Source organism: Podarcis cretensis, assembly GCF_951804945.1.
Source record: "Podarcis cretensis genome assembly, chromosome: 5".
Taxonomy (NCBI): Eukaryota; Metazoa; Chordata; class Lepidosauria; order Squamata; family Lacertidae; genus Podarcis; species Podarcis cretensis.
Window position 1 is genome coordinate 73,315,858 of NC_137174.1, and position 27,991 is coordinate 73,343,848.

The 27,991-nt window shown below is 39.7% G+C and overlaps 2 protein-coding genes across 23 annotated transcripts in view; one reads left to right on the forward strand and one right to left on the reverse strand.

The window, feature by feature from the left end:
- The first annotated feature begins 428 nt into the window (after window positions 1–428).
- Window positions 429–27,764, forward strand: AGFG1 (ArfGAP with FG repeats 1). Of its 20 annotated transcripts, none has more exons than XM_079978535.1 (15): window positions 429–996; window positions 3,878–3,971; window positions 9,997–10,112; window positions 12,224–12,386; window positions 13,033–13,186; window positions 15,803–15,922; window positions 16,493–16,582; window positions 17,640–17,843; window positions 20,956–21,052; window positions 21,926–22,005; window positions 22,258–22,350; window positions 23,298–23,345; window positions 24,822–24,974; window positions 26,006–26,097; window positions 26,475–27,764. In XM_079978535.1, the coding sequence occupies exons 1-15, from the start codon at window positions 830–832 to the stop codon at window positions 26,532–26,534; spliced, it is 1,731 nt and encodes a 576-aa protein (XP_079834661.1). In that variant the 5' UTR covers window positions 429–829; the 3' UTR covers window positions 26,535–27,764. The 20 variants fall into 20 exon arrangements, with proteins under 20 accessions (XP_079834661.1, XP_079834650.1, XP_079834649.1 ...); XM_079978519.1 differs by having other exon boundaries at window positions 436–996; window positions 20,956–21,139; XM_079978530.1 differs by having other exon boundaries at window positions 437–996; window positions 16,493–16,567; window positions 20,956–21,139.
- The window catches only part of SLC19A3 (solute carrier family 19 member 3), a 45,025-nt gene continuing 40,385 nt past the window's right edge, over window positions 23,352–27,991 (reverse strand). For all 3 annotated transcript variants that reach the window (XM_079978542.1, XM_079978540.1, XM_079978541.1), the window contains one exon: window positions 23,352–24,011. The gene's annotated coding sequence lies outside the window, so the exon portion shown is untranslated. The remainder of the gene's footprint in view (window positions 24,012–27,991) is intronic.

A 27,991-nucleotide genomic window follows, 5' to 3' on the forward strand; every position in this document is an offset into this window, starting at 1 on the left:
ACACAGCTAGGAGCTATGAACTACACATGCCATGGGTCGAATATTTCATTAAAATCAGGCAAAATCTCGGGGGCAAAATCTCGGGGGGGGGGTGTCATTTGCTGCTTATTGGCCGCCAGTTGTCCCATCTGCCTCCATCCCTTCCCTAACTGACATTTCTCTCTTTGACCTCTTCTCGCCACCTCCCCCTGCAACTGGGCCAGGTTGTGGTTGTTTTTGCCCCCTCTCTTCCATCTCCTTTCCTATTTACTTATTTTTAACCACCTGCAGGGTCACGCCAGGTAAGCATCTCCCACAGGGCGAGGTGGGGGGAGAGAATGAGACAGAACGGGGAAGGAGCCGCTCGTGGAAAGAATCCTCCCAGGCGGGAGGGGGCGCTCGTCGTCAGGCGCCTTCAGGGCGCAGGCGGCGGCTTATCGCCGAGCTGCTCTCCACCTCCTCCTCCTCCTCGCTCCCCCCTCCTCCTCCTCCTCCTCTCCTTGTCTCTACAGAGAAAAGGTGCCGCGCAGGTTCCGCTTCGGCTCGTCATTCAGCCGCCCCGTCCTCCTCGCCGAGGGCCGACGCCGCTCCCCTCCCCCTCCTTCCCTTTCCCCCCTCCCTTCTTCCCTTCCTTCCGTCGGTCCGTCAGTTGGGGTTGCGCGCGCGCGCCAGGGGCGCGGGCCCAAGCCTCGTCCCCCTCGCGCTCCCCTCACGGGCGTCTCGGAGCCGGACGGGTCCCGGCCTCCCTCCTCATTCCCCGGCCGGCGTGAGCGAGCCCGGGGAGCGGCCTCTATACCTCCGCGCGCGCTCACGGACACACGCACATTACCCGGCCGCCTCCTCCGAAGCCATGGCGGCGAGCGCCAAGCGGAAGCAGGAGGAGAAGCACCTGAAGCTGCTGAGGGAGATGAGCAGCCTCCCGCCCAACCGCAAGTGCTTCGACTGCGACCAGCGCGGCCCCACCTACACCGACATGACGGTGGGCAGCTTCGTGTGTACCTCCTGCTCCGGCATCCTGTGAGTTGAGGAGAGGAGAGTTGAGGAGACCTAGAGAAAAAAGAGACACTGAGAGAAAAAGAAAGGAAGGAGGAGGAGGAGGAGGAGGAAGGGTTGACCTCCTCCCAGGCGGGAGGAAACAATCGAGAGCGTTAAGCAGGCGATGGGAGGGAGGGGGTGGTGGAGCTGAGGAGAAATAGGGGGGCTGGGAGAGGGTGGTGAAGACTCCCCCCCCCCGCCCCGCTCCTGATCCCATATGGGAATTGGCAGCGGTCTCGGGGAGGGGGTGGGTGGGGAGAGGCTGAAGCGTGAAGGGGACTGCGGGCAGTTTGCGGTGTGGGGGGGGGGGGATTCCTTTTTTCTTTCCTCCTCTCATTTCCCCCATAATTGCTGGGCCACAGTGGCGTAGCGTGGGTTGTCAGCACCCGGGGCAAGGCAAGTAATTTGCGCCCCCTTACCCGTGGATTTGCGCCCCCTAACCCTAACCCCCAGATGTTGCGCCCGGTGCGGCCGGCCCCCCCTGTACCCCCCCCCCCCACGCTACGCCACTGCTGGGCCAGACCCTTTGAGAGGAATGGGGCGCGTGGTGTAGGGCAGAGAGCGGGGGTGGGGTGGGGGTTGCTCGTGTGCCTTTCAGGCGAGTGACAGGGGCACACGGTGTGCAAGAGGGCTGCGCCTGGGTACGGATGAGAATTGGGAGACCAGGCTGAAGAGATCCCCGGAAAGAAAAGAAGGAAGCTGATGTGGTGGAGGATAGATGGTGTGGGGCTTGCTGAATCTTCCAGCGTCCCTTAAGTGTAGAAGGGGTGGGTTTTATTTCCTCAAAGTGGGAGGAATATCGGTAATGAAAAATTGAGGGTCTTAACGAGCACATTCTCTCTGTATATAAAGTGGGCTATGTCTTTAGGAGGAGGGATGCAAACTTTGTCTGCTAGTTTGATCAAGTTCCCTTAGAGCATATGAAAGGCTAGAGGTGGACAGGTGCCAATTGTGATATTAATCCAGGAAGTATGTAAAAAGGGTGGGGAAAGCTTGACAAATACTCTGCAGATGCATTTTTATTTTTTGATACACTTTTGCCTGAGTGTTCCCTTCATGGGTTTGAGTTTATTGAGCACATTAAAAGTTTGCCTTGAGGGTTTACAACAGGAAACAGATTAATGGTTACTGGTTAACCTCTGGATTTGAGTTCACCATGCCAGTTGTTTGGTTAGAATAATTTGGTCTTTTTTCGTAACCCAATTAATATCAAACTTGCTGTAGAAATGGTTTGCAAACTCTGCAAATTGTCCCTCATCATTTTGAAGCAGTTTCAGTTTTCTCCAGCATGTTATCCTTTTTACCTTGCAAGATTTGTTTTGTTCAACCACATGATGTTGCACATGGAGCTTGATTTGCTGTGACAGTTACTAAAATGAAGGTACGGCACTTGTCAAATGGATCAGAACTGTTGACTCCTGCTTCTAGATTGGAGCTCATAGGTTGAATATGTGCTTTGTATGGAAGGTTCCAAACTGACAATTGGATATCCAATTTAAAGCATATAGTAAAGAAAGTCACTGGAAGGTCTTATGCTAAATAACTTGTAGAACCAAAGTTATAATGCTCCCTGTGTGACCATGTTTAAGGAATCCATCACTTGCCATCCATAATTAGACACATGTGCATGTAAAAAGTTCTCCATAAAAATTATATGTAAAAAGACTTGCTGTCAACACCATGTACTTATATACTCACAAGTTTACTCTTAATTGATTTTTACTAGCTTACTATTACAAGTACACATGAAAGTAACTTTAGCCATATCACTATTTCTGTTGAGTCACTAATCCTTCCTGCAGTAATCCTTATACAGAGGTGTAGCTTAGATGTATTGCTGAAGTTTCCTATTTAGTACTTGCAGGAATCATTGGTTCTCTCACTTTCAGACCTTTGGGTTCTATTTCATACATTATAGCAGTGGCAAGGTTGCTGCTGAACTTTTGCAGTTGAAATTAGCATAACCATTTTCAAACTGAGACAGGATCACGTGCGATATGACAAGGGATGATGGGAGTTCAACAGTGTCTGGACCGTAAATTTGTCACACCCATTTTAAGGAACAGGTTTGATTTTAAGAAGTCTGAAGAGACAAATATGGAGGGAGGTGGAACAAGTAAACTTCTTCCTGTTTGCTTGTTTATTAGACTATATTGCTTAGAGATTTTTGAAATATTAAGCAGTTTAAATAAATCAATTTCTTGGACATATGTGCATTTTTAGAGTAGAAAAATCTGTTAAATCAAAAAAACTTCAATGGTAGCAATGCGATACTTAAATAAATTTCAAATCCTTCAATGATGTTATTATTATTATTTATGTGCCACCCATCTGACTGGGTTACCCCAGCCACTCTGGATGACTTCCAACAAATTAGAACGCAGTAAGACATCAAACACTTAAAAATCAAAAGAATATATAAAACCTCAGGTTATCTAACACTTTTAGCTTTCCAGATCTTAAGCAGGTAAATAGTAGGGAGAAAATGTCACAGATTCAAGGCAACGAGGTGAATCTGTATCTTTACAAAGTACGTTAAACCATCCACTTCCTTAGTCCCTTCAAAAGATTTATGTCCTTAAGAGAATGGGCTATGGAATTGAGATCTGATATTCTTAATTGATTCCTGTAAAATTTTAAATTCATTAAACTAAAATTATTAGGCCTAAGTTTTTCACTGCTCTTGGATAAGTACTCCAAAACAAGTACTAACACTTAGAAAAAGGCAATTTTCTTTCATGCCTAAGATTCTTCAGAGCTAGGATGGTTTCTTTGACCGATTGTAGCTTCAAGGTATAGTAGAACTTTATTTTCTTCTTGAAAAGTTTCTAGAATGACTTCCTTCAATTTTCTTGTTTTATAGACGAGGTTTAAATCCACCTCACAGAGTGAAGTCCATTTCCATGACCACATTCACACAGCAAGAAATAGAATTTCTGCAGAAACATGGGAATGAAGTAAGTATTACAGACTTGTTTTTAAGGGAATAAATAATCCTCAAATGAATGTGATTTATCATTGTACAAGAAGATAGAAGCCTTTAATTCAGGGATGGTTAACTCTTGGACTAATGAAGTCCCCAAGCAAGTTTTTCTGCCCTATAAACCACACTGATTTTGGTGTTGGTAAAAATGGAGTGTTAAGTAGACATGGTGCAGGATGGTCATAGATTTATAACCCCCCTGCCCAGCACCCTGATGGGTATTAGAAATGGCAAATTATCATCAGATTGATCACTTGATCAGTGGGGAGGATGCAGTGACCGTCATCCTGAGCTGATTGTGGACCAACTGGGGGCTGTGTGTGAGGGTGTATCTTGTGTGTGAGGGAGAGTGGCCAAACCCACCCACTAGCATGTACACCCTAGAGAGATAGCCAAGGATGAATACAGCCCCTGAGGCAGAAAAGGTTAGCCACTCCCATGCTGAAAATGACAATGGAAATTTTCTTTGCTGTATGTAGGGGGGGGGGAAAAAAAAGCATTTGAGAACTATGAAACTTCAGACCCCTCCAAATTGGTTTCTGCAGCAGGAATGATGTCTCATAGCCTTGTGCCAATTGTATTTGTTACTCTTTTTTCCTTTTTCTTCTACAAAACTGTTTATTGTTCAAAATACTGCAGTGGTACATTTTTCAGTGTGGGTAGAGCTGCCTGTTAAAGATGAGTGGTCTTTCCTCAAACCACTTAATTCCCATCCATTTTACACAGTGCAGCAGTAACTTGCCATATGTTAATTATAGGGAGAAAGGAAGAAGTTGCTGCATGTGGGATCTTTGAAATTACCAGAAAATATAATGGTTTTGTAATATAAAAATGGAAATTCCTGGAAGAAAGAAGAACCTACGTAGAGCCTGCTGAATCAGGCCAGTAGCCTGTCTAGTCCAGCATCCTGCTCACACTGGCCAAGCAGGTGCCTTTAGGAAGCCTGGAAACACCTGCCCACCTGCAATTCCCAACAACTTGTAGAACAAGCAGCTGTTGATAGCCTTGTCCTCCATGAACTTATCTTAATAGTCTGTTAAAGCCATCCAAGTTGGTGGCCATCACTGCTTTCTGTTGGAACCAGCTCCATTGTTTTAAGTATGAAGAAATACTTTCGTTTATCTGTCCTCAATCATCCAAGGTTCAGCTTCAGTGGATGTCCACGAGTAGTGGTGCTATGAACAGAGTTTGAAATTAGCAGGGTGCCAGGCACATTTTGCACCTAAAGAGTCTCCATTTGCGAGCTCCTCCAAAAGTCTGGGTGCCTTTTTTTGTGCCTGGCTGACATTCAAGGATTACTGAAATGTATGTGATTTGAAGCTTTGAAGTCTATGTTAAGGACAGACAGTATGTTGAGTTTAACAAAAAAGAGTAGAGTGTTTTGAAAACTGAAGTATGGTACCAATATTTTTATTGTAAACACAAAAATAAACAGGTAGTAACAATTTCTGCTAAAAATGTGATATTAACAATGTGTCCCTTGTGTGAATTGTGTATTAATTCATGCTTATCAAAATAATAAATAAAAAGTGTTGCTTCCACAACCCAGGTGCCATTTGGCTCCTAGTTTTTCTATTCCAGTTTCTAACACTGGTTATGAGAGAAGGAGAAAAACTCTTCTCTATCCATGCTAAAGCTGCTTCAGCAAGCCTTGTTCTTCTGTATGTTCGGCTATTTTATCTTTAACAATACTTTCCACCAGTTTTCCTAGGGCACACATAGCTAACCAGCCTGTAATTTCCAGGATCTCCTCTAAATCCCATTTTAAAAATTGGTGTTATATTGGCAGTCCTCTGGTATAGAGGCTGATTATGAGGGACAAGTTACATATTTTTTGTTAAAGGTTCAGCAATTTCACATCTGAGTTCTTTGGGTGGATGCCATCTGGACCCAGCAATTTGTCAGCTTTTATTTTGTCTTTTAGGCCTAGAACTTCTTCTTTTATCAGCCACTATCTGCCTCAGTTCCTCAGACTCCCTTCCTGCAAAAGTTAGTTCAGGCACTGGGATCTGCCCCATGTCTTCTGTTGTGAAGGCAGATAGTTATCAGATTACAGGCATTGGTTCTGGAATCTTCTAGAAATAATTTCTTAACAGCATTGTAAAAGATCTAAGTAAATTTGGCACAAATTTGGAGAATACTATGTTTTGAGACTTGACACTGAACACATGACATCTCATGAAATGAGTACTTCATTTAGGCATTAGCAGGGTATCCCAACTACTTTATGAATGCCATAAAGACACCATAAATAATAAAATTGTAGGTCTTTATAGTTAAAATAATAGTAGGTGATAGCTAATAAACATGGGTGGAGCCTGGCCCATGACTCTGTCTTACGTTATTCAGCCAGGTCATCTGCTTGCTGAGGAATACAGTTAACTTACATCGGCAATAAACTTTTCCATTCTTCAGCAATCAGTTAAAAGTTATTTTTAGAAAGGGGCTTATAGCACTTAGTTTTTCTGGTAGAGCATAGTGAAACATAATTCTGCTTGATTATAAGATAAAAGAATATCACTTGTGCCAATCCATACTTTTCTTGTCTAAACAGGCAAACATAGTTGGTGCTTAACCTGCAAAATGGGATTAAGAACCTGGTTTTGATTCTGTTTTGCTACATAACAGGATTGGAGTTATTAATTTCCTCATGCAATAGGATGAAGCACATAAAACCAAAGCTCCCTAGGCCTTGTTCTTTTAATGCTAAACCTTTTGCAGCATTAGGGCAATAGAATTCTCATAGTCTGACAGTCTATCCCATGTGTAAGGTGGCATGGTCTTCATTGGGAGTGTTGCCCTCTGCAGTGCACTAAACTTAATGTTTCAAGGCTTTGACCCTTTGGTGTAGTAATTTCCCTCAAACTTATGTTATATCTAGGATGACTGGGACTATGTGTGCCAACCTTTTCTGCAATACAAATTCTTAGAAATATTGATGCCCCTATGATGCATGTGTAAGCTAGTTGTGACGCTATACAAATTTATCATAGGTGTCCTTTTTTCTATTAGTTATTGTCTCCCAGAGCAGCTCACATCAGTTAAAAAGAGAGAAGGGCACTTATTAAGCCACAAAAAGAAGGTGGAGGAAAAAGGTAGGGGTGGGAGATCAGTTCTTTAAACCCACAACAAAGTGGTGAGAAATAAGTGGGCATTTATATCCTCTTGGGACCAGGCTAATCAGTATATTTTTCTTGTTTCTCTATATTTTTCTTGTTTATCGGAAATGTAATATGAGCAGTTGGGGTCATAAGTTACCGTTGAAAGATGCAGAAACTATTAAAGGGTCTCTGTAAGCAGTTGTGGTATTTAGAGCAATTCCTTACACAAATAATTGACAAGTACAACCTTCTTACATTTTGATAAATTTATTTTTGTCTACTTAATATTTTTTATTGTGTGATACACAAAAGTTGTTCCCATTACAGTATTTGCAAAGGAATAAACTGCTGCAGATGAAGAGATACTATGCCATAATGAATTACTATGCTCACAAAACAGGAGTGAGGCAGTTCCTGTAGAAATAGAATAGAATGTAATCAAGTAAAATGAAAGTGGTATAGAGGGAATATTTAAATGTCTTATAAAGGCAGCCAAGCAAGTAATTCCTGACTGAAGTGCAATTATTATTTATGGAGTATCTAAAATTGTGTTGGACTAATGCTTTCAGCTCTTGCATTTCTAGGAAGCATATATTAGCCAATAGATCAGTGACTAAGACAAAGGAATTAGGGTATTTACTGAATACAAGTTACTGCTTGCTTACTCAGGAACACCGTTTCAAAATCCTTCCTGTGGCAAGTTTCAGTTGTACTATAGTTCTGCTTTGTTGCTATGTCAAATTGTAAATCTAGTAATTGACTGATGCAAAATATACGTTATTCATTCATTGTATGGCATATTCTGAAATGTTCATTATCTTTATTACCAAACTGTTTTTATACAGAGTAGTCTACAGATGAATGAAATGTGACTTATTTGTATCAGACCACCTATTTTTAACTAGAAGTTATCCAAATGATCTCTGTGCCATAAGGTGGAAAATACTGAGATACAGGGTTTTGACCAGTCTGCATAAGCAACAGTGTGCAGTTGCATCTTGAATGAAAGATAAACTGGCACTCCAGTCATTCCATACTTGCATCAACTGTGGAAAGTGTCTTTTCTAGGAAATAGCTGGAGTGCACTTGAGGAAGTTTTCATAAATCAAAGCATGCTTTTCAGTACATTAACAACTTAGTTGCTTTAATTTAAATTGGTTCACTTTTTGCTAGGATTTGAGATATATACAGCTTATAGCTCTCTACCTGTATTATCAATTCACTTGCAAAAACCTATTGAGAATTTTCTTAAGCTTAGTGTTAATATTTGGTTTCTGGAAAGAAAATTGAATTATTGTGCCTGCCTGCCTGTACTTAGGCAGCTAGCTGTTCCTGGCCAACTTCCTGGTTTATATTAGTCAGGGTGACCCATGGGAATCCTCATTTTCGTCATTGCTGTTAAATGCAGACTGGCAACAACAGTCTGCATGCAAAATCCCAGCTTCTTTGCATTTGCTAGGAGGGAAGTAATGTAACAGATAAGAAATAGATGCCTTTATCCCTGAATACATTTATTCAGCTTTATGCAACAATTGTCCTATCTCAATGAACTGAGCAACCACTTGGCCTCCTGCTCTAATATATGGGACACGGGTGGCGCTGTGGTCTAAACCACAGAGCCCAGGGCTTGCCAATCAGAAGGTTGGCGGTTTGAATCCCTGCAGCAGGGTGAGCTCCCGTTGTTTGGTCCCAGCTCCTGCCCACCTAGCAGTTCAAAAGCATGTCAAAGTGCAAGTAGATAAATAGGTACTGTTCCGGCGGGGAGGTAAATGGCATTTCCGTGTGCTGCTCTGGTTCGCCAGAAGTGGCTTAGTCATGCTGGCCACATGACCTGGAAGCTGTCTGTGGACAAACGCCAGCTTCCTCAGCCTATAGAGCGAGATGAGCGCGCAACCCCAAAGTCATCTGCTACTGGACCTAACGGTCAGGGGTACCTTTACCTTTATCGCAATGAACTGAGCAACCACTTGGCCTCATGCTGTAATATTTACATTCTAAAAAAACACATTTTAAAGTCCTGTGGATCTCCTTATGTGTTGCCATTATTGCCAAAAGGCCTTTTGTGTCCCCAATTTTAAATTTATCCATTAAAAAAAGTTTTAGGTTTTTTTAAAAAAACAACATTTTTTCTTACAGACCACTCCCATGATGTGATTCTGTGATGTCAAAAGGCTTTTGTGTGCTCCCCTCAACACCAAATCTGTGTCCTTTTTAAAAAACGGCCATTAGCATCCTCTTCTAGAAAGCCATAACCAGTTTGAAAACTGTATGGTTTGTTTTGGGAACCTTTTTGTACCAAATTATATATATTGGACTAGATTGCATCTTTCAATTAATCAGTTGTATTAATTTAGGCATTCAAGGTCTTGAAATACAAATAAAAATTTAGATGCATTTTTACAGAAATGTATGTAAAGTTTGAAACAAAACCCCTCAATTAAAGATGTAATTTGTAAAGTGCAGATTTTTATTTGGGGAAACATCTGTTGTAAACTGTTTTAGGGGCCTTTGTTTGGGTTGAAATGCAGGATAAATAACTGAACTTCTGTGATATGTTTTGGTGATACTATCTTACACAATTACACTGTCGAGAAACGGATTAAGATTTATGAAAAGCACTGATATGCACACCACTAAATTCTTAAGCACAATGCTTATTCAGCTTCTTGATATAAATAGTTGCTATTGTAGAGGAGCTAAATGGCCTTGCAGGTATGCATAGTAGGATCAGATTACTGTGTCTCAATGCACACCTATAAATGTTTACTCCGAAAGTAACCTGGTTGAACCCAGTGGGACTTAACTCCTTGGTAAGTGTATGTATGCACTGTTTATATGAATTAAATGATCAAGTTTAAATTGATTTAACCTAATACTGTATTGTGTTTCCTTCACAAGGTGTGTAAACAGATTTGGCTAGGATTATTTGATGATAGATCATCAGCAATTCCAGACTTCAGGGATCCTCAAAAGGTCAAGGAATTCTTACAAGAAAAATATGAAAAGAAAAGATGGTCAGTACACACCTTATTTTGCTAGTATTTTAAAACACCTTTTTTGTTGCTAAAATTGGTGTTTCTTAATTTTGTTAGTATAACTATCATTTAAGTATATACATGCTTTTATCTGTACAGTAGTACCTCAGGTTACATACGCTTGAGGTTACAGACTCCGCTAACTCAGAAATAGTACCTCGGGTTAAGAACTTTGCTTCAGAATGAGAACAAAAATCGTGCTCTGGCAGTGCAGCAGCAGCAGGAGGCCCCATTAGCTAAAGTGGTGCTTCAGGTTAAGAACAGTTTCAGGTTAAGAACGGACCTCCGGTACGAATTAAGTACTTAACCCGAGGTACCACTGTATTGTTATTTACTTTGTCTGGATGCTTTGCAGGAAGATAGCCTCCCATGATTCATTTGTAATTGCCAAATCTTGATCACTATCTTAGAGATTATTCCTCTCGGGGCCCCTGAAACTACTTCCTCTTCTCCATTATTATTATGATGTTTCATTGGGCTTGGGCTAGCATGAGGGTTGGCACTATTCCCAAAGAATACAAAACAATTGTTCCTGACCACAAGGAGCAATATTGAGGGTAAGACTGGACAATGGAAAATTTGCCAGGAAGCAATTCTTGTGGCAGAGGGGCATGTGTTCTCTTTTTGTAATAACTTTCAGGCAGGCTTGTTGACAGTGCCTATGATTGACTAAGCCAGTCTGTAGGTACTGGACAGAAGCAGGAGGAAGGTTAAGACTGCAAATTCAAATCCCAGTGATGGGACTTTTTGGAGGAGAGGCGACATAGCTCAGTGGTAGAGCATCTGATTTACATGCAGAAGGCCCCAGGTTCATTACCTACCACCTCCAGTTAAGGCAGGAAATGTCTCCCTTCTGAAACAATGGAGAGCCTCTCCCAGCCAGGATAAACCTAGCTAGCTGAACCAGTGGTCTTCTGTAGCATGAGACAGCTTCCTTTCCCCACTACTTATGTGGCAAAATAATTTATTACATACATATTGCTTCCACAAAGGTGGAAAACATGACAAAAGCATACTCTTTCGTAGGTGTACGTGAAGTTAAAGAGATGTACAGGTTTACTGTATATTCAACGAACACTGGATTTTCCTCGATGAAATAGACACTGATGTGGGAAACAGTCTTGTATCAGCAGACCTTGGGGATACTTCAGTTTGGGATTAAAAATGTCAGTAGCATTAATTGAGAATTTAGTTTGTTTAGTGTACCATTCAATGCATTCCTTAAAGTTTAGTATGCTGCCAAAATATTGTAAATTTTATAACACATTCCCAAATGTGCGGCATGTTTGATTTGCTCTTCTTGAGGTTAGTGCACCTTAGTAGCAGTTGACATAAACATTAAGAGCTGTACAGTTACAGAATTTGTACTTGAAACTGTTAGATGATATTGCCCACTGCCTCTATTCATTAATGCCTTATACTCTTAAGACCAGGACTGGCAGGTTATCAGTGTATTTGAGATGGATTCTAGGGCAGACAACTGCTGGTAGTAGCTTACTGGAATTGAATTGAAATAGTCTTGCAAAATAACTGTTCTACTCTGGGGTCTCTTGTCATGACTGCTATGGGGAGATTTGTTGAAACTGTTTTTGCATGGCGGCTGTTCTGTATTGTAAGCTGCTATAGTGCAGTGGTTCCCAACCTCACCACCCCCTTGGGCACTTGAAAATTGCTGTTCTTGACAGACCACTTAATGATTTTTCTGCCCAATTTAGCAGTTGTAATGTACTGTGTTAGATGCTATATGATATTTAATTTTATTTTTATTGCTGCTTTTGTTTCTTACAGTATTTTATTACAGTTTGAATTCCATAAAATTCCAATTTTAATACCATGTAAGAAATAAAAGCCATAATATACAATTAGAAATCAATATACGTATTTAAAGGAATGACTTTGCCACCTCCCATCTTCAGCCACAAATCCACAGACACACCAAGACCACCTGAATGAAGCTCATTCAGTGGCCTGTGGACCACACTTTGGGAACCCCTGCTATAGTGCTTGAAAAAGTAACTTTGGGTTCTCTTTCTGCTAACAAGATATATTGGGACTGTGTCTATTAAATTTGTAATATATATTTGTCTTAGGTATGTTCCACCAGAACAAGCAAAAGTTGTGGCATCTGTCCATGCATCTATATCTGGCTCCTCTGCTAGTAGTACAAGTAGTACTCCAGAAGTCAAGCCACTTAAATCTCTTCTGGGAGAGTCTGCACCGGCACTGCACTTAAATAAGAGCACACCTACACAAGTGAGTAGAGGAGCAAAAACTGTTCTTTCATACCCTACAGTTCTCCTGAATTTCTGATTTTTCCTCCTACTCTCATTTCTTTTAGCCATGCTGAATCTCAGCCAGCCTTATTGCTTGCTCAGCACTCGTATCTCTTCTCTCAGATATTTCGATCATATAACTGCTATTCTGTCTGGCTGCATTAGCTGCCTGTATATTCCCAGGCCTAATTGAATATGCTCATTTAAACTTGCAAAGCCTTACATGGCTCAGGACTCCAATATTTAACAGAATGCCTCTCCTGCTATGAACCCAACCATACTCTTAAGTCAATATTTGAGGCCCTACAGTTACCCCCTCTGAGAGAGGTTCAGAGCATGATGACAAAGGGCCTTTATAGCAGTGGACATTTGTCTGTGGAATGCTCTCTCTAGCTAGGCATTCCTGGCACCAAGTTTGTTATTCTTTCTGTGCCAGGTCAAAACCTTCCTCTACTCGCAGAGAGTTGGAGGGATGGAATGGTTGCACAGATCCCTTAGTGCATTATCAGATAGAATAACTTGATCTGGGTGAAAAGTAAAATGGTGTGTCCTTCTACATCAGGAATAAAACCTTGGATTAATCTCTCTTCATGTTTGTTTAGCCAACTTTAACTTGTTGTTTACAGTCTCCTGTTGTAAATCGATCTCAAGGACAGTCACAAGAAAAGAAACAGTTTGATCTTCTCTCTGACCTTGGTTCAGACATATTTGCTGCTCCTGCTCCTCATTCCACAGCTACAGCGAATTTTGCTAATTTTGCACATTTCAACAGTCATACAGGTAATAGTCTTTTCCATTCCTGGATTTGTTACTGATAACTGATATTGAAATCCAGTCCCTACAAATGCACATCGTATAGTTTTGTTTGGTTTTTTAAAAAAAGTATTTGCCCAATTTGCTTCAATAAGAATGGTTAAATTTTCCACTTAGCTGTTACACTGAAATTGCCACTTTCCCTTTACTGTTAAATGTAAGCAGGAAACTTAGTCTGAAAAACTGGACTGATTGGCCTGTCTTAATTCTGAAATAACTGGCAAAATGGCAGTCCCTCACCATTATGAAAATCTTATTTATTGAAATTGTGCACTATTTATTGATTTAAACATCTGGCCCTTCCAATCTATTATCTTAGGATCATAAATTGATAATTTAGTACTGGTAGTATAGCTTATATGGAATACCAAATCTAGAATTAAATTGTTCATAGTGTTTTGCATACATTCTCTCAATAATCCTTACCACAGCCTTGTAAGGTAGGTCATTATTCTTACATTGCAAAGGGAAGGTTGAAAGGATAACATACTGAGTAGCCTGATAATCAAGCACTTGACAGTTTATATAATTGAATATATTATACCAGCTCTCAGTTTATTCGTTCACTTCTGTTTATGCAAATAGTTGTGTATGGGAAATGAGTACTGTTGGTTGTGTTTTAAGCAAATGTGGCATTCTGTGGTGAGTGGCCTTTACAGAACGGGTGGAGAGCTGCCAGACCTTGAGCCAGATCAGGCCTATATCGTATCTGGATCCTTTCTGCATGGCCCAACCCCATGCTTGTTTAATTCATATGTCCTGATTGCAGAGGGAGACAGGTGACCTGGAGAATTGCTCCGTCCCTCTTCCAGCAGCTTGCTCTGCTTCTGTGCTGTCAGTAGAGGAAGAGAAGCTTCTTCATCACTGGTCATCAAGGAAAGTGAGCAGTAAGCACAGAATGCATAGTAACTGCTTGGGATTTCTAATCCCATGCTGATTATCGGGAATTCCCTCTCAGGACTTCCCTCTTCCTCTTCCATTCTCTTTGTGTGTATGTGTGAGAAATTAAATATATGGATCGTAGGTCAATTGGGTACAATTTTCTAAATGAATGCTTGTCTGACTGCCTGCATTTTGGTCTGGCCACTGCTTGCATGTATTTTCCAACACCCCTGTGGGATTTTGACTCAGAAGCATGGAGGTTGGATGAAAGGAGCAGAGTAAGCAATGAACTGAGAGAAGAACCAGGAGGGAAGGATAGGTGGAGATTATGCATGAGGAGAAAACAATGTGCTTTGTGGCAGAAGGAGAGAGGAGTGCATATCAGACTTATGAAAAGTCAGGGCAGTTAAAAGGAGTAACAAATAATGCAGGGACCAAAGGAAAATAAAGCTGGATACTTTCTGCTGAAGAAAGAAGCAATGGTGCATGATTGATGGAAGGGAAGAGGCAAGAAAAGCTTTGAGGGCTGGAAACTAGAATTGAGAGTGCCAAGGGTGATAAAAGTTTTCCAAGTCCAGACCCTGATGGGAATTCTATGAACTCTGTTTTCTATTGTTACTGAACCTCTGTGATCTGGCAGTCTAAAGGAACAACAGAAAGAGGTGCTGAATTTCAGAGTGGTTTCAACTCACTAGTTAACTCTTTGATTGCATGCTTCTGGAAGTGATTATAGGAACAATATATTCAAACTTTGATTAACCTTGTTGCGTCTATGGACAACTTTGTAATGTGTGCACTTTGTTACTTGCCTTACATTCTCAATATTGTAAAGTGATGGAAATACTAAAAATCCTAATTTCTTTTGGCCCAATATTTGACAGTGTTGTTTGCCCTTCCTTTTGGATTTTTCTCTTAAAATTTATATTGGCTGTCTTGTCTTCTTTTATGGCTCAGTAACTTCTCAAAGGCCAGGACCCAGAGAGCTGCCTTAGGTGAGCTCAATGGGCTTGTGTATACCCAGTGGGGTTACTGACTTTCCATGGCATATTGCACAATGCTTATGAAGCTCCTTCACAGTTTCAAGAGCTATTTTTTTGTGGCATGGATATTTTCTGTTCAAGAAACACCAAAAGCCTTGGGTGCACAGAACTTGCAGCCTGCTTTGTACGTCAGCCAAAATGTTGTAAGATCACCATGATACAAGATGAAGCTGTCTTAAATGGATACCATAGTAGCAGTGAACAAAGATCCAACTGGCCCATCGCTCTATCCAACAGAGACCAGGAGTATAGTATTGCAATATGATGACATCCTAAAAGAACTCCAAATTGTGTGAGCTGGAATTTGATAGCTGTTTTTGTATTTTAAAAAAAGTGCAACTTATTTATTATCAATACAAAAAATGTGTGTTTGGAGGTAGTGTGATCAGCAGAAGTGATCTTTTCTGTGTTGCGGACCAGCATGAGGGACAAACATCAGTTCTATGTATCTTGCACAGATCCCATGGAAATAACTATATTCCCATTTGGAGGTTATGTTTTCAAAATTATTTGTCCCATACTTCATAAGTGACAATTTATGTCAGTGGCATGTTTGAGGTGCAGCTTTGCTACCCTCAAAGCCTGCCATAATCTGATTCAGTTTATGACCTATTTTTTGTTTTCATACCATTAACATGTTTTGTTCATTTGCAATTTACAGCGCAGAACTCTGCAAATGCAGGTTTTGCAAACTTTGATGCATTTGGACAGTCTAGTGGTTCGAGTAATTTTGGTGGTTTCCCCACAGCAAGTCAGTCTGCTTTTCAGCACCAAAATACAGGTAGAAATGCTCTAACATTGTTAGCTTTCTTAATGTAAACTAATCTGGACACAATTTAGAATATCTTAACTCTTTTCTTCATCTAGTTGTCTTAACACACACACTTTGAAGCTCTGGGGAAACCTGTAATGAATGCTGCCTTTTGTTTGGTGTGGATTGTGCTTTTTTCTCGCATGAAGTTTTTGCCCTGTAGCTTCTTAATTATCCCTACACATGAAATATTTGTGTCGTGTTTGTTGGCACTGTACAATATTGGCTAAATTAAAAAATACTGCTTTCCATATTCCAAGTTGGTGATAAATACTCTGCAACTAGAGAAGAAACTAATTTAATGTAACACAAGTACATTACTCGATCACGAAAAAAAAAAATCTCATGTGTAAGGGCTACTGCTTTGCTTTTTCTTTAATTTTGGTCATGTTGTATAATGTTTGCTTGTCTTGATCTATGGCTGACGTATTTTCTTTTTTCCTTTTCCTTTTTTAAGTGTGTTGTCTTAAGATTTTCTTTTAAAATTTTGTTTTTCCCTTTTGTTAACTTTAACCCCTCACACAATTTCTGGCTGTCCAGCGTTCAGAACGCTTTCATCTAGCTGCAGTTTTGGTGAATTTACTACTTCCGCTTTCCCTCTCCAGGCTGTGCGCAGTAAGTTCCACCAAGGTGGGAAACTCAGCTCACTTCATTTACAATTCCTTTTTTTTCCTTTTCATTTTCATGTCAAGCTTTTCATTAGCCATTGAATTAAAAGATGTTAGCTTGTAGTTTACTAGAGCAGCACTTGATTGAGACCTCCTAATATAAACGGTTGGAGTCAAAGTTAAAATGGTTTTCTTTTTCCTGCAAATTGAAAATGTCACCGAATTTATGAGAATCTAATAACTTAAGGATAGCTATATAAAACCTGGTCAGTATCTCATAATTGGAGTTTTGAGGTATTAAGGATGGAAATTTTAATGACAAATTTTGTGGAACCCACACAAACTGATCTCTCAAATGTTGTCATGAGTCAGGTCACCCAAGATGTATGGCAGTTTCTTGTGAGGAAGGAGGCTGTATATCCTGTTACCTTCACCAGTGGAATCAGATATTCGTCAGTAGTTAAGGACCACTTGGTGGCAGCCTTTGAGTGGAATCTCTTCCAGTTTAAATTTGAAAACATTAAATGCATGGTTGTCACAGGTACTGATGTGGATTTTATTTTATTTTTAAAATGTGGTGCACACTCCTTCTACGCTCTTCAGCTATCTTTGTTCGTCAAAGATAGCAATAGGATGTGGGGTGCCCACAACAGTAGTCCCTGGGAAGAAAGAAATTAAGGTCATAGTAAAGCCTCAGGATCCTTTGTGTTTACTTAACTTGATATTTCTGCTTCCCTGTCAGAAATAATAAAACTATGGTTAGTCAAACAAATTCTTATTTAACTAAATTTGCAGCAGGAGATACAATACTAAAATACTTGCTGCTTATGTGAATCATTGAGGTTAGCCTTGTTGAGACACCTACTCTTGCAGCACTCTGCTATAGCACTGGTAAGCTAGGGCTTTTAGATTTTGGAAATAAAAACCGGCTATTTTAACCAAGGGAAGACCTGGCCATAGGAGAGGCTTCTTGAAATTTGTGACCCTTTAAACATATCCGCACATGGCCACCAATAGTATTTGAAGAGACATTCATTGAGCTTGAAAGTATCCATCATGTTTAACTTATTTTGTTACAGGTGGGAGCGCTGGATCAGTGAATGCTAACTTTGCACACTTTGATAACTTCCCCAAATCCTCCAGTGCTGATTTTGGAGCCTTCAGTGCTTCTCAGAGCAACACAACTGCAGCCAGTAAAGCTGCAGTGAATAAACCGAACCTCCAGTCAGCAGATAAATATGCAGCTCTTGCTAATTTAGATAATATCTTCAGCACAGGGCAAGGTACTAATTCTTATTCTTTGACCTGTTCTCTTACACTATTTATCTTGGCAGTAGTGGTGTTCTGTTATGTTCTAGTAGACATTTATTTATGAAACGTTTATAGACTACCTTTTGGCCCCCTTAAGGGCTCCCAAGGCAGTTTGCATTAAAAAAACAACCCCAAACCCCCTAAAATCTTGATACAATAAAAAAATGAGAACAGTAAAACCATTATTAAAACAAATGAAAAAACAATAGACAGCAAAATAAAAACTAAAAATAAATAGTCTGATGAAATTAAAATGTTTTGTTTACTTAAAATGTTTCTGAATGCTATACACCATATAAACTGATAGCCTATTGCTTGAAAATGTGATACACTGGCAGTCGTGCAAGCATTGTGGATCTGGAAAGGAAAATTAGTGCAGCAATAGTGGTCCCTACTCTATTCAGTTGTTTCCTCCATCCACACCAGGATCCAGAGCACCATTTATATTCTGTCAGTTATCTGGTGGTGTTATGTCACTGTGTATATAGGTGATGACTCAGTTGATTTGACTGAGGACAAAGCTTCCAAGGAAATACATCTCTTTCAGTGTAGTTAATACCATCAGAGAACTCAAAATGTGGTCAAGTTGGTGATGCTAGAAATAGCGATCTTAGAACCTGAATATTTTTTTGACTTTTCTTCTACTTTCCCTGCTTATTTTTGTATCAATGTCACAATGTATTTTTGATCCACAATGCATAAAAAACCCTCTGATGCAGTTATAAAAATGAACTTGTGGAGATTTATGTGTTTCAGTTATTATATCTCATCCTTTAGAAAGGCCAAGGTAACCTTAAAGTTCACAAGGGGCCATCCAGCCAGGTTCCCTTCAAGCTTAAAAAACCAGAGTAGAAATGTCCATTCACACAGCTGCTGAATGGTCACCCGTCATTTGGAAATTTGTGCACCAAAACTGCAATTTCCAGAAATAGATGACTAGCTGACTTCATGTGGTACAATGTTCCAGAGTTTCTGTCCATCTTTTCTTCCAAGCAGGTCAGGGTAGCATAGATAATCTCTTCCCCCTGCTCCCTTGCCTCTCATTGCAACCTTGCGAGCTGGGTTGTTTAAATTGTTTTATTGTAATTTTAACTTTGTAAGACACCCAGGTATCAATCAGTCAATCAATCAATCAATCAATCAATCAATCAATTAATCAAAGAAAGAGGGTTGTGAAATCAGATAGAGAACTTGATGGCTGAATGGGGATATGGCAGAATAGGTCTTCCTGGTTCTAATCTGACACTACAACTACTGCATCACACTGGCTCTTGGGTCTCTCATACCCTTATAAATTCTATCGCGTTTCAAATAAAGTAGAAATATGCCTAAAGCTGAACATCTATAATAAAGGAGGTGTTTGGAATGCAGTACAGTATTTCAAAATAAGTTTAAAGTCCTCTGTGGGATACATTTCTCATTAACCTAGAGCTATGGGTCCACTAAGAATCAGAAATACTCTATTAGCCCAATATGATATATAAGCAAAAAAAAAAAAAAAAAAAAAAAAGGGCTTAGGGTTATAAATATATCTTAAAAATATAAAATTGCTGTATTCCTTTTATTATGCCTTCTGTTTTTTTGTGTTTGTGGACCTTGTTGTACACTGCCCTGATATTTTGTATGAGGGGTGTGGTGTATAAATAAAGAAAGAAAGAAAGAAAGAAAGAAAGAAAGAAAGGATAATAGTACAAGTTAACTGTTAGTATTTAATATCAGCTTTTCCCTGGCCAGCTCTGCAACCATTTGGTTTCTTTATTTCCTGCAGCTAAGCTAGGAAAAAGCCTCTTAACAATGAGGAAACTATCAGAAGCCTCATCCTGATCTCATTGGGCTCTCAAATAGTGGATTGTGTCCAACTAAGTTTTTCCTCAGAGTAGACCTATGGAAAATAATGGACCCATGTTGGGCATATTCATTAATTCAACAGGTCTACTTTGAGTAGGACCAGCATTGGATATACTTGCCCTGGGGTCCTTTGAAGGAATGTGCAGGATATAAACTTATAAAATAAAGCTCAGTAATTTCCGGAATCTACCCTCCAATTGAGGTTAAGGACTCAAAGGCTTGTGAATGTGTGTATCCTAAGCAAAAAATTACAGCCTTTAACTGTACTCTAATTTTTAAGATTTTCATGGTGTTAGAAGTTTAACACTACAGAGAATAACTTGTGTTGAACTGTTTGGGATGGAAGCAATGTAATTGATTATTGGGTATGTAGGTTTCATTTTGTTTGTTCAGTATCATATTAAAGTTGCAATACGCTAGACACGGATACAAAAAGGATGCACATTTATTAGGGCAAAATCCAGTGTTGTTTGTTTGTCAGCAGGAGAAACACCGCTATGCAATGAGATTTCTAGTTCCTCCCTACGAGCCTCCCAAATTTGCTCTGGGGGGTTTGAGGACGCTCTGGAGCAGACGAAGGGAGCAGGGCGGAAAGAAAGGAAGGCCTGTTACATAATCAGAAGCCTGCTTGTGTAATGCTGGAGTATGCCACAATTTCTTTTCATATCTTAGTCGATCATCTTTTTGTTTTCTAGTTATTAAATATAAAAGGGTTCACTTTGAGTGGCTCTTACCACATGAAAAGCCATTCACATGCAGTGACTCTTCACTTGTCTCACACTACCACAGAGCTTTTGGAGGTAGTGTTTGATCTGCTTACTTAGGTTCTACATATGAATAGCAGTTAAAGCAAGCATCCACATGGCATTCCTAACATGTATGCTGGTCTTACATGAGCTGATTGTATTACATTGAACAGGTCAGCCTATGTCCATGTGTGACTTTCAGAAAGTGCTCCTGACTTGGGACTCTCTTTTAATGTTCATATTTCTGAAAATGAGGTGAATACAAGGTTTGGTTTGATACAATATGTTGAATAAAGTTTAATGCTGCCATGGAGAAGGTTTGCATTTGCTGGGAGCATGACTTTCTCTGATTTTAAAGAAAATGGAAAAGCATGGTTGCAACTCTCTAATAGTAGGTTGCTCAACAAAAAAATGTCATCTCAGTTATTGCTAACTTAAACTCTAAAGAAATCTACTCTGTGAATTTTTAATCTGGTCTCTTTCTTCCTAGGTGGTAGTGAGCCAGGAAGTGGCTTTGGTGCTGCCCATACAGTACCAGCAGGTCCCACTGTGTCAGCCCCAAGCCAGCCAAGTGCATCTTCAGACAAGTATGCAGCTCTAGCAGAATTAGACAGTGTGTTCAGCTCCACAGCAACCTCTAGTAATGCATATACTTCCACCAGTAATGTTAGCAGGTACTCTTTCTTGATAGAAGTTGTTGTAAACCAGTCATGTTTACAAATGGCAAAAAAATGAAATGGTAAAATTTTGAAGTGCAGACATTTTGTGAAAACCCATAGTTTAAAAATTGCAGTTACATTGGGAGTTTCTGCTTCAGTGGGAGGATGAAGAGGTGGATTGGTTTACTCAGGTGAAAGGTTTTAAACAAGCTATAAGTATCGCCAACTCTAAGTAGAAAGAATAAAAATGTAACAAATATTCTGGCAAAAGGGGAAAACGCTTTCAGTATTCTCAGTGCTTTAGGGCTGCATTCCTATAGACACTTACTTGGAATTAAGTCTTGTTGAGTTCAGTGAGGCTTACTTCCGAGATAAAATTAGGATTGCTTTAAATTGTTTTCAGGGATAAGCCATTTGTATGAATATTTTTATTGGTTATAATGGCATAATTGGTTCAAATCTTTTCATAAAGAGAGGTTTGCAAAACTTGGTACTAGCCATGTCAAAAGAAATTAAATATATTGTTATTGTAACTGTCTAGAAGTGCAAGTTTCTGCTTGAACCGTATCTAAGTTGATTTTTTTATACAGCTGTGACTACTTTTGGCTAACTGGGAAAACAAATTCTGATCTATCACCAGTTAGCTTTTGACTTGTGGTTTAAGTTGAACGAAATGGAACCAACTCCCCCCCCCCCATGTGATTTAACAGCCTCCTATGTTTTCACATGCAGTAATTAACTGTAGGTGTCTTAATTGTTAAGTAACTGACTCTGATATTGATGAATGTGAATTATTTCCAGTAATGCTTTTGGAACAGTACCAGTGGGTGCTAATACACAGACACAGCCTGCGTCATCAAACGTTCCTGCTCAATTTGGAGGTATTGTAAAACATTACTAAGCCATATTGCTAACCTGTGTTTGAGAGATTCAGCTGCACGACCCCATTTTTTCTGTTCCAGTAGCTATGCTCTACATCTTGAAGGCAAATGTGCCTAGCCGTGCCAGGCTCATCTTTAACCAGGAAATGATAAAAATATGTCTTAAACATAAGAGTTATCATACTGTTTTCTTTTGATAGGCAATTTGAGGGCTGTATAGTGCGTTAAAAATGTCCATTCTTAATTTTTCAGCAACACCATCCACAAATCCATTTGTGGCTGCCCCTGTAGCCGCAGTAGCACCTTCAACGAACCCATTCCAAACCAATAGCAGAGCAGCAACAGGTTAGAAAAAGAAAACATGCTATGCATTTGTTTGATAGCAATTAATGTTTACCTTCTGGTACTATAGAATTTTAACTTTGAGGTAGACTAACATGCTAAATATAGTTAAGCTCTTATGAAATCAAATGCAGGCGTCTCCCCACTTACGCGGGGGTTATGTTCCCGGGGACACACACATACGTGAAATTGCATAGAGTGGGGAGCAGCATCTAAGAAGCCTGTAAACACTGTCTAAACCTCTGGAAACCCTTGAAAAACCTCCCTACAAACCTCCTTTCCCAAACTCAACTTTCCACTGGCCTCATAGGTTGGTGCAAAGGCTCATGGGATTGCTAGCCATTTTCCTGTTATTTTTGCACCATTTTTGTAGTTTTCCTGCTCTTTTCCAGGCTGTTTTTGCTCTTTTTACACCTTTTTGTGGTTGAAATCAATTTATTTAATTATATACTGTAATGTATATACGCAGTCACATGTAAGTCAAATTTGTGTAAGTGGGGAGACGTCTGTGCTTTTGTTGTAGCTTTATCAATCTGGGACAGACAACTAGGAGCAGGGAACATAGATAAGTCTAGATAAAAAACTTCCACTTCCTGCTTTTTAAAGTATAAATTGAGTTGTTTATATATTTGTGTTTCAGACATTTGCATTGTGTTGCTACTTTTAGAACACTTAATCTTTGTAGTTCATTTAACATATATAATGTGTGCAAGAAAATTTACACATTTATCCTTGCGGCTTTTGGGCCCTTGTGCACATTAAAACTTGTATAGCTTCTGTATTAGAGGAAGGAATTTGACAAGTGACTTGCGCATAGTTCTATCTATGAAGTATTCTGAATTTTTAAATGGTGTTTTAATGCTGGCTATTTTATCATGCAAAAATATTTCTGCGAGAAGTTGTTTATAAATCATTTGACACTGTCTGGTCTCTTTGTGACTTCCCATAAGGCCTCTCAGGAGCAATGCACTCTCATATATTTCCTCAGGCTCACTTTGGTAGGTGGCCACATTTTATATGAGCTTCATGTGGCTAACTGTCCATTTGCTTGTGATAGCTTATTGCCAGTTACTGGTTTCTCTGCATGTACGACTTTTTCAACCCTCCTTTCATATTCTGAAATGGAGTGGGCATGGATGGTGATGCACCTGAAATACATGATGACATTACTCGGTGTAAATGTTAATACATTTTACACCTCGCTCCTAAACACACATACTCAAAAGTACATGCCATTTATTTCATTGGGACTTGCTGTCAAGTAAGTGCGTTTAGGATTGTAAGCAGAAATTGTTATCTTACGTCCATGGTCACATTAGTAGGTGCTTAAAATGAGTGGAGTTTTGAAGCTTGTGTTCGTAGTAGCTCAAGTGAAATGAGTCATAGCGCCAAACCATTTTGCCACAATGTGTTTGGCTTTGCTGTTTTAGCAAGCTTCACTATTAAGTATCCTCTCTGCTAATAGTAGCTTGTGTAAGTTCTGTCAGTGCACTATTTGTATCTTGTCTATTTTTCTAGTCATGTGTGGCCTCCTTATTCCACAATTCCCTTCCGTTAACTCTTATGCCATGTATTTCCTGGCTAGCCATAACTATTGATGGATGTGATGACATAAATCTGTGCCAGATCTCAACAACAAATTCCTTGGAAGCGTCATTCTAAATCTGTAAATAAAGCAAAAATAGTTCCTGGTTCAGTAAAATAATGTTCTAGAAATTCTTGTGAGACTTTTATGTCTAGTAATATTAGGTATAAATTAATTACTAGACTGTTTCACATGCAGTGCTGCCACTGAAAAATATTTTTCTTTTCTTTACTGTGACATGGGTTAAGAGTTTCCTTGAGTAGCACTTCCCTCAAAAATCAGTTTGAAAGGGCAGATAGATCAGTTGTCAGAGTACAAATTTCACTGAGGTAGCCAATGAAGTTGCTCTTGAATCTTGACAACTGCTGTGTATTGAACAGAATTTAATAGTGGTTTGCACCTCAGTGAACAGCAACAGTTTTCTAATGCTTTCTGCTCATTCTTTCCTTGTTAAATTATTTCTGAAAGTGCTCTTGAATTACTGAGCTAAATGGCTCCATTGCACTTTTGAAATTAGGTGCTTTTTCCTGCCCTTTTATCTTGAAATTAGCTGCCTGTTTTGTATTTTTGTCCCCTCTAAATAATTTCCGTCTATCTTGTATTCACTGGAAATCACATCCCGATTGCCTGTTATATCTAGTTTCCATGTTCTGTTTTTTTAAAAAAACATTTGGAAATATCTAGGCAGAGATACTGGCAAATGTTATGTTGTCAAAAAGAACAGGCCCAACAAATTTTTGGCCGTGTTCTTAGAAAATCCAGAAGCTTAATAGTTTTAAGGCTAGCCATGTCACTGGCTGCTTCATAAGGGATTCTGAGGATATGCGTGACTTCACAGAAAAATCATAGCTCAAAAATAATTGAATGCTTACATTTCCCTTACCAGCAGCAACATTTGGCACAGCATCCATGAGCATGCCTGCAGGATTTGGAACAACTGCCTCATACAGTCTTCCTACTAGCTTTAGTGGTAACTTCCAGCAGCCTGCATTCCCAGCCCAGGCAGCCTTTCCTCAGGCTGCTTTCACTCAGCAACCAAATGGTAAATGATTGCATGTTACATTTTGTTTTAGCTGATGGGAGTATACAATAGTAGCTTAAGAATGTCTTGGAAGTTGAGACTGCTTATTTCAAGAGAATTTGCCTATCCTGTGTAACATCAATTGAATGTTACATTGCTGCTTCAGAATAACACTGGTGGTATAAACGTTTGTGCAGGGAGGAGGGTGGGGGAGAGTCACCTGAGCAGCGTATTTTATATTCTCATGTTCTTTGTCCTTAGGCACAGAAAAAATTGTTGTGATATTTATTCTACTAGCATGAGCTGTTTTTATTGTGCAAAGAATTTTTGTCAGCCTTCCTTTCCTTTTATAAGGAAAAGAGTGTTATAATTTCTAAATAAGTTGTGTTTGGCCCTAGCAAAACCAGGTTACACCTAAGTTGCTACTTAACAAACACAGGGAATGTATTCAAGATGATATTCTGAATCTTTTCACTTAAAGAATCTGGCAAATATACTACTGTATGATTAAGTAGAAACTTAGTTTATGCATAATTTTATACCATGAAGTTTGAATGTGCCTTTATGTCAGAAAAAGATGCATGTTTCATAGGCTTTGCTAGCTAGTATTTTTATATTTCAGACACACCTAGGATCCCAGCGTTAAAGAACTGGGCACAAGAGATACTAAGATGGTTGTAGTAAGCCAGACTTCCTCAACCTTGGCCCTCCAGATGTTTTTTGGCCTACAACTCCCATGATCCCTAGCTAGCAGGACCAGTGGTCAGGGGTGCTAGGAATTGTAGTCTCAAAACATCTGGAGGGCCGAGGTTGAGGGAAGCCTGTAGTAAACCGTTCTGAGCACACAGAGAGCAGTTCAAGTTGTATTTTTAATTGACATGATTTTGTTGAAGAAACCTACAGTAGGAAGCAAATCAACTAAGTGATTAAGTCCCATTGTTTAAGATTGGGATCAGATATTTTATTGAGTTTAATTGCTGAGAGCAGAGTATATGCATAGTGTGATACTTGGTTACCAGTCTAAAGTTAACTTCTGATATTTTATTACAAAGGAGCCGGCTTTGCTGCATTTGGACAGGCAAAACCAGTAGTAACCCCATTTGGGCAAGTTACAGCTGTTGGAGTATCTAGTAATCCTTTTATGGTAAGTGAGCTCTGGTGATATGGTAGTCTAGATCAGGGGGTAACTTTTTCTGTCATTATTGACTTGGATTCATGAGACAGTTCAGTTGGGATGGAGCAGGGGGCCATGCTCTTGATGCTTGTAATTTTATATATTTGGAGTCATAGCTAATTCCAAAGGGATACAAAAAAAGTAAAACTTTCACCTCCCCATCCTGTTTTACACAGTCATCTGTGTACATCTGCTCTATGCTGTTAGCTCTTTTCCTCTTGTGCCTTTGCTAAAAATGTATTATAGGCAGTTGGCCCATCTAGAGGAAATGGAAAAATTAAGTTTTGTCCAGATGGTATGCTTGGCATATGGCTTTTTGTGTGAGACTTCTCTTTTGTTTTCTTTAGGCAGGTGGACCAGCAGGGCAATTTCCAACAGGAAGCTCATCAACCAATCCTTTCTTATAGCCTTATAGACACTTTACCTAAAAGAACTCTTATGTGATCACACAACATCTCTGCGCCTCTTGCACTGTTGTCTTGTTTCACTGATCTTAGCTTTAAACACAAGAGAACTCTTTCAAAAAAAATAAAAAAGCCTGCATTGTGTATTAAAACCAAGAAACACCAGGTAATGTGCAAAACAGGGGCCATGGAAACATCTTTTTATCTGTGCGTTGGCAGGAGAATGTTAATGGTATCATGTATTTTAAAATTGGCTAATAAGTTATTGCAGATACCACATTCATTATGCTGCAGTACTGTACATATTTTTTCCTTAGGAATTAGTTATTTGTGCATATCAGTATTTGTAACTTTTAACACATTGTTATGTGAAAAACGTTACTGGGGGAAATAGATCAGTCACTTTAAGGTGCTGTCGTATCTCTTGGAATGAATGGCCTACATCATTTTAACCATTGCTGTTTGGAGTTATGAGTTCAAAATTGAAGGTTTTATTCATTTCTTGAAGTGTTTTTCCTTTCCTAAAGAGCTCTTCTATTTATACATGCCTAAATTCTCTATAATGTAGAGGGATACCTGTCTGCATAATAAAGCTGATCATGTTTTGCTACAGTTTGCAGGTGGAAAAAAATAAATATTAGAAAAAAAAGTGTTTGTCTTTGCCGGCATTTGCACTAACCAATTTTGTTAAATCTTTAGGAATCCTTCCAGGATGCGTTTCCACAGCTGCTTTTGGTAATGTTGAAAAATCTCCTGGTGATCAGCCAATAAAGCCTGTGCACAACATTATATAGGTTTACAGATGTCACAAGACCAGTCAGCCGCACGTGTCACTTCCTCTTTGATAGTTTGTGTGAAAGAGGGGGAAGAGAAGATGACACAGTGAGCCCTGAGAGGAAAACAGATGGAGGGGGGGGGAGGGAATCCAAAAGGTGTGTGTGTATAAAGAGACTGCCATCTTTCAGTGAGCAGTAGAGTGCAGAAGCCATCTACAAATCAGGTTGCATGAGGGGAAAACTGTGAGTCCCACTTCATTGCGATGAGCTGCAGGAGTAGGGTGGAGACTGTTGGAGTGAGAAAGGAAAGCTCTGTAATAACTACATATGCCGAGGAATGGGGAAGGGATTAGCGGGGAAAGGAATGAGCCCTGTTGTCTTGAAGTATCTCACTTAAGATACTCATTGCCTTCAATGAGCTGCCCACTTCTTTACTCTGGAGCTCATGAGACATTTCTGTGGCTCATGGAAAATATCAAATAAAATATCAAACTGTCATTATTTTGAACACTATAGCTAATCTGATTTTAGATGGGCAGTACAGAACCTACTTAACTTCTTGCTCAGTTTTGTTCATGAAGAATCCCACTCTGGTGGGACACACATTGTTTGATTTATTGATCCAGGCTTGTATCCCATGTACTGCAAGCAGAACTTTGCTTGTGCAATAGGCCTTCCCTTCCC